The sequence below is a fragment of the Mycetomoellerius zeteki genome, unplaced genomic scaffold (genome assembly GCF_001594055.1).
Source record: "Mycetomoellerius zeteki isolate Tzet28-1 unplaced genomic scaffold, Tzet1.0 scaffold566, whole genome shotgun sequence".
Lineage (NCBI taxonomy): Eukaryota > Metazoa > Arthropoda > Insecta > Hymenoptera > Formicidae > Mycetomoellerius > Mycetomoellerius zeteki.
In genome coordinates, this window is record NW_017257573.1 from 34728 (window position 1) to 42251 (window position 7524).

A 7524-nucleotide genomic window follows, 5' to 3' on the forward strand; every position below is an offset into this window, starting at 1 on the left:
CGCTGCATGCCACCATTTTTTACAAAAACATATTACAAGTGACACGTCAGTCTCTTTGGCCGGAATCCATAGTCCGGTGTTAATCTCAAGCAATGGCTGCGTTCAGCAGAGAAAGCAGCTTTGCAACTGTTGTAAAATTCTTCAATATGATTGATTCTTGCTTTTGGTTCCTTATAGATCTAAACGTATAAACCAATATTGAAGAATTTTACAACAGTTGCAAAGCTGCTTTCTCTGCTGAACACAGCCAATGTCTTAAGATGCTAATACGGCTCTCTGATTGGTTCATGCACTAGCTTAAAATCTCGAATCTTGAGCACCGTCAATGACTACATTTACACGACACCCTTAATCGGGTTTAATAACATCCGTAGCAGAGGTCTATGTCCCACTCTTTGTTTTCTTTGCTATGATTTTCTAATATGGAAGGCAACTTGTTCCAACACCATATATGTGCAGAACGCATCAAAATTTGATGTATGTACCTGACGAGCACACCTCTTCTTTATTACACCATGGACGCATGTAATATTGGCCTTATGATTAGGAAAAAATTTTCTTAAGGTCATATTTTTTAAGACTTTAAGGTCCCCTCCACTTTTTTAAATGGAATTGTATGATTTTTTTTACACAATCCTAGCTTCCTCTTAGGCCGGAATCAGACTACGCATTGAAGATTGAGATTGAAGATTGAAAAATTCAAATTTGACCAATCGAAATGAAAGGAGCTAAAATTTCTTTATCCTTATTGGTCAAATTTCAATCTTTAATCTTCACCCTCAATCTTCAATGCGTAGTCTGATTCCGGCCTTACAGTAGAGATAAGAATGTATGCTTTAAGCCCGTATCAGACTACTGACTCTGCAGGCCGACCCGACTACCAACAGAGCTAAAATTTCTTTGTCTTTATTGGTCAAATTTCAATCCTCATTCTTCAACCTCAATCTTCAATGCGTAGTCTGATTCCGACCTTATATGCTGTATATAAAAGTATTAAGATAGAGATAAAAAAAATCAATAATTTTTTAAATGTTTTATACTTTAATAATCTCATTTTTAGACCGTATATGTGAGAAACACAATCGATAAATTACAGTCCTATATCGGTCGAAGCTAGATCTTAAATGCTTAAATAATTCAATCTGGAATCACTAAATATGATATATATGTACTTGACATATATATCACACTTGCAGTCTAACAAACTGCGCGCCGAAATATTTCCGGACTAAACACAATTAAACCACTGTAGTAATTTCGCGAATTAAATTAAATTCTAATAATTTCGATGCTCAAACAGACATCGTATTTTAAAGATGTTAATATGCTGAAAAAACTGAAATTAAATTTATTGCGAAAAATATTACCTCGGCCGGGAGTCGAACCCAACAGTCGAACCAAGCAGTTTGTTAAACTACAAGTGTGATATACAGGGTGGGGAAAAAGTACCGGGACACCTAAATATCATAGAAAATATAAGTATTACAGAAAAGTATTTCAAACAAAAGTTGTAGGGTTCCAAAAGATCTATTTACTGATCATATCCATTTGACCTTGCGTGGCGTCTTCAAGGTCAGGTCAAGGTCAGATCAATTTTTTTAAATGGAACACCTTATTTTTCATTACATATTCTTATAGCACATCTCGAGAGCTTTCCAAAACACTATTACAAAATATTTTTTCATGAAATACTTTTGGAGTTATAAGGCTCGAAAGTTACAAAATAAGAGAGATAATCTCCAATGGCCTTGATCTTGACAAATGTTATCCAGGACATGATCTTGAACAGTATTCAAGAGGTTTTAGCCGTTTGTCGGACAATTTGCGTAATGCTAATGTCAACTGTACTGTAACTTTCGAACCTTATAACTCCAAAAGTATTTCATGAAAAAATATTTTGTAATAGTATTTTGGAAAGCTCTCGAGATGTGCTATAAAAATATGCAATGAAAAATAAGGTGTTCCATTTAAAAAAATTGATTTAACCTTGACCTGACCTTGAAAACGCCACGCAAGGTCAAACGGATATGATCAGTAAATAGATCTTTTGGAACCCTACAACTTTTGTCTGAAACACTTTTCTGTAATACTTATATTTTCTATGATATATTCAGGTGTGCCGGTACTTTTTCCCCACCCTGTATATGTCAAGTACATATATATCATATTTAGTGATTCAAGATTGAATTATTTAATTTAAGATTTAGCTTCGACCGATATACGGCTCTAATTTATCGATTGTGTTTTATACTTTATTCTAGCACATATTGACATAAAATGTTAAATAACTCGTAAACTATAAATTCTTTTATAATCTTATCTTAATATTTTTATGAACAAAATAATGAGATGAATCAAATTGGTAATAAATAAAGAAAACACATAATTGCTTATTTAAAAAATTACCCATTTTGCATACACATTTTTTTTTAACCAACTATGATGTGTGTGTTACCTTTACACCGATAAAAAGTATGACTTTGAGAAAAATTTTTTGCTCATCATAATAATATATGTACCCCTTCATCGAATCGAACAACTTTCCCGTGTGGTAATATTTTTTCGTATCATCAAAAACGGAGATATTTTAAATGATCAAGTTACAGGAAACACTTTGTATATATATGTACAAAATTATTTATTAACCATAATTGCAATAAAAAATTGTTTTTCCAGATAAGAAGCCCTATGAAAAATGCAACAATGGTAAGAGATTAAACCATAATTTTTTAAAAATTATGTTTACATAAATGATGCAACAATTATTCTGTTTTACAGATATCAATTTCAGCGCAACTGTTCCTGGGGGAATTTATACAGACTTATATAAGAATAACATAATAGAGAACAATTTGCTTGGAAGTAATGATATCAATAATCGTTGGGTCGGAAATCAATCTGTCATTTACATTAAAAATTTCAGAGGTAATTGGCCGTGAGTGTATGTGTATATATATATATATATATATGCATATATAATAATATATATTTATGTTATTAATTATATATGTATATATTATATATGTATATAATAATATATATTATTATATATGTGTATATACATATATGAGACACAATATTAGGTAATAGTTAAAAATTAAAAATAATCTAAACATGTTATATTTTCAGTGAGTGATAATTTTCTAAAAGCTCGTAAGATAGTGTTGGTTTTTCACGGAATCGATACGTTTGCTAATATTTCTTTGAACAATTACATCCTTGGAGAGACTTCAAATATGTTTTTAAGATATATTTTTGACGTAACAGATTTTATCAAGGTAATCAAAGAGATTGAAAAAGTCATGCAAAATAATATGTATTGGTAATACAGTTTGTTTATTTGGACTATGCAGAAAGAACAGAATGTATTGAAAGTCATGTTTCGTTCGGCTGTTAAAGTAGCCGAAGATTTATACAATGAGCAAAAGAATCATTACTTTATACCACCAGTATGTGTACCTAAGGAATACAATGGAGAATGCCATGTAAATCACATTCGTAAGATGCAAGCCAGTTTCTCATGGGATTGGGGTCCTGCTTTTCCCTCGATTGGCATTTGGTAATAAGCAATTGATTATTTTATAATATATTTTATTTTCTTACTAACTATATTTTTATTAGTATATAACACAAGGTATTTACAGGAGAGACGTTGAATTGATTCCAGTAAATGATATATTGATTAATGACATTACGACTGACATACACAAAGAAAATAGTGCCTGGAACATCCTTGTTACAATATTTCTCGAGACAACGCAGAGCAAGGACGAAGAATTCACAGGAATCAGTTGTCACATAGCATCAATATTGCATATTGCACAAAACAAAGTTATTAGCAATACCAGTGAGGTTGTACTTGACGCAAGTGAAAAGTACATAAATGTTAACATTTCGCTCATCGTGCCTGCAGTAAGTTCTAAAATCCATTGGAAAAAATTAAAAATATAAAAAAAGGCGTCAAATATATTTTGCAATATCTTTACGCAAAACTGTTTTGTAAATATATTCTAAAACATAGTAAAAGGAATAAAAAATATTACAAAAAAAGAAGTGAAACTAAAATGCAATGTTTTTACGCAAATACATAAAAATAAAGATGTTCAAAAACATAATGAAAAAACCAAAAATAATGCTATGAAAAAGAAGTGAAATCAAAATAATATATTTCAAGTATATTAAAATAAGTTTTATTTCAAGTTTATTAAAATAAGTTCCACAAAGCACAGTTCTTCAAGCAACGTCTCGAGGACGTCCTATGATGTAGACGTTCTTTGGATATCCTTTAGAACTGTGTTGTATGGGATAATCTCTCACAATCATATTAGGCTTAACATAAAATATGGAAGACATTTAAAGTAGGGCTCGCTATTATACGTTTAAACGAAAATACGTTTACACGTATAATTAGTATATCCGTTTATTAGAAACGTTTTTCCGAATATACGTGTAATTAACTATTATACGTTTAAACGAAAACGTTTACATGTATAATTAGCATATCCGTTTATTAGAATCGTTTTTCCGAATATTTTCACTTTTTTTATATAAACTTTTTTTATCCCTTTATTAAGGAGTGACGAATTGAGAAAATGCAAAAAATTCAATTTTTAATTTTATTAAAAAACATTAAAATATTCGAAAAAATGTTTTTCGTAGATGGATATATTAAATATACATGTAAATGTATTTTCGTTTAAATGTATAATAAAACACGTATATTCGGAAAATGTTTCTTTTATAAACGGATATGCTAATTAAATGTAAACATTTACCTTCAAGTAAAAGTGTAAACATTTACCTTCAAGTAAATGTTTTTTTAAAAGGGAATATAAATGGATAAACGTTTTACGTTTACACGTATCTTCGAAAAACGGAATAAAATTAGAGCCCTAATTTAAAGTATGTAAAGTAGAACAACATATTTAAAAAAGACCGCGGTATGCAATAGATGGCGTAATGAGAGGCGCAGAAATTGAAAAAGGGATTTTTACATTGCTAACAAATAGAAAATTGTAAAGGAAAAAATTTGAAAATGAGCAAAATCTTCTGCAGCAGCGCATACTTGATACGCCTGTTTCTTTTTGTTTATAACTCAATGCAAACACACACACACACAATTCAATAAATGTATCTTATTAATATAAGCGTTTACGCCGTAAATTACTTCAGATATGTGCTTATCTTGTACATTAATAATCACATGAAATAAAATAGAAATATATTACACGTGTACCCGTGTATTAAAAATTACACGGATTGAGAAACACGAATATATTAAATTATAATTACACATAACACGTGTATCAAAATCATGATCTATAATAAGGACGTCCTCAAGACGCCATTCAAAGAACTGTGTTTTGGGACTTATTTTAATAAATATACTTGAAATATATAATTGTTTTGATTTCATTTCTTTTTTATATTTTTGGTATCTTTAAATCTTTATTTCAATATCTGCAAGTGCATACAAACAAAAATAAAATTATAATTCTATTAATTCTAATAGTCTAATGTTTTCCCTTTACTGATCAGGATGCCGTTGAGAACTGGTGGCCGAATGGTTATGGCAAGCAACATTTGTACTATTTAACTACTACTGTGACAACGGCGAATGATGTATTATTCAAACGGATTCGTATAGGCTTCAGAACAGTGCAGCTCGTGGAAAAATCTCTGAAAAAAGGACTGAGTTTCTATTTTCGCATAAACGACATACCGATATTCATTAAAGGTAGCAACTTTATTCCAGCCAGTATCTTCCCTGAGTTAGGCGCAAAAGAAGACACCATCAGACACTTGTTATTATCTGCCAAAGAAACGCATATGAATATGCTAAGAGTATGGGGCGGTGGTGTTTATGAGTCGAAATTATTTTATGACTTGGCCGACGAATATGGGATCATGATTTGGCAAGATTTCATGTTTGCGTGCGCTATGTATCCTACGAGTCATTCATTCTTAAAGAGTGTAAAAGAAGAAATATTGCAAAACGTAATACGTTTGAAAAATCATCCAAGCATTGTTCTTTGGGCTGGCAATAACGAAAATGAAGCAGCACTTTATGGTAATTGGTATGGTACCGGTTCTGCTCAGGTGTATAGAGAGGATTATGTAAAACTTTATGTGAATCTATTGAAGACAGAAGTGGAGAAACTAGATCTAACAAGACCATTTGTCATGTCTAGTCCGGGCAACGGGGCGTATGAAGAAACATACAATTATACTGGAGTGAATCCTTATTTAAATCTCTACGGTGACGGTAATATATATATATATATATATATATATAGATAAGTTTTTCTTGACTCTTTAAAAAGAGATTTATTGAATATATTAACGTTGAATGTATGTTTTTAGTCCACTATTATAATTACATTAGAAATGGTTGGGACATCACTCAGTATCCTCGGACAAGGTTTTGCTCCGAATATGGATTTCAATCTTGGCCGTCGATTTATACAATAGCAACTGCTATAGAAAGCACGAAAGATCTTCATATTAACAGCGACTTCGTGAAGCATAGACAACATCAGCCACTCGGCAATCAATATATGCTGCAGCTGATCTTGCACAACTTTGCTGTACCGCAAAGTAACGACAGTATCCGAGATTTCACAAGTTATATATATATCAGTCAGATCAATCAAGCTGTCTCTATAAGAATACAAACGGAAATGTATAGGCAAGCCAAATCTGAAGTGAATTCCGTAGGTGAGGGTATGACAATGGGAGCTCTCTATTGGCAATTGAACGATGTCTGGCAAGCTCCTTCATGGTCTTCCATAGGTAATCAAAGACATATAGAATTAGAACTAAGTCTTGATTGTTAAAATCTGTATGTATAAAAGTTTTTTCAAAGCTCTTAAAATGATAAATATGAGATGTATGAAGAATATGAATTTTGTTTCTATAACACTTTCTTCCTTTTATTTAATATGAAAGTACTATATTGATCGTTCTAATTTAAGATATATCCTTCTATTTTTGCATATTACAAAAATCTTTTCCGCATTATATTTACAGATAATGAAGGTCGCTGGAAAATGCTTCACTATTATGCCAAGGATTTTTTCGCGCCTATTATTGTTACATCGCATTTGTCCGTTTCCAACGAACTCTCGATATATATAGTATCTGATCGATTGTATACTTTAACAAATTGTACAGTAAAACTTCATGTTTACAAATGGGAATCCATGAAACCTATATCCGTATTATTCTTCAATGATATTGTAGTAGTCAGTATATGAGCCGTTTATTTTGAAAGTGGCCTAAGTCCATTTGTCAATTTTTTGTTGTTGACTGTACTAGCGTGTACAACTTGAAGTTAGCTGTCATAAACAACATTTTGCAGTTAAGTATATTCAGAGTATACGATAATTTCTGACACATAAATTTTCGCAATTATTTCAATAATTAAAAACATTACTTTGAAAGTGGCCTAAGTCCAATCTATTATAATGTGGAAATCATAGACCACAAATTTTTAGTATTAGGACATTCATTTTTACCGAATGA

The 7524-nt window shown here is 31.1% G+C and overlaps 1 protein-coding gene across 1 annotated transcript in view; it reads left to right on the forward strand.

The window, feature by feature from the left end:
• The window catches only part of beta-Man (beta-mannosidase), a 16905-nt gene that overhangs the window by 7472 nt on the left and 1909 nt on the right, over nt 1-7524 (forward strand). The window contains exons 2-9 of the mRNA XM_018456333.1: nt 2677-2706; nt 2779-2925; nt 3130-3278; nt 3354-3559; nt 3645-3912; nt 5539-6265; nt 6364-6792; nt 7030-7244. Coding sequence (XP_018311835.1) covers nt 2677-2706; nt 2779-2925; nt 3130-3278; nt 3354-3559; nt 3645-3912; nt 5539-6265; nt 6364-6792; nt 7030-7244 — 2171 coding nt within the window. The remainder of the gene's footprint in view (nt 1-2676; nt 2707-2778; nt 2926-3129; nt 3279-3353; nt 3560-3644; nt 3913-5538; nt 6266-6363; nt 6793-7029; nt 7245-7524) is intronic.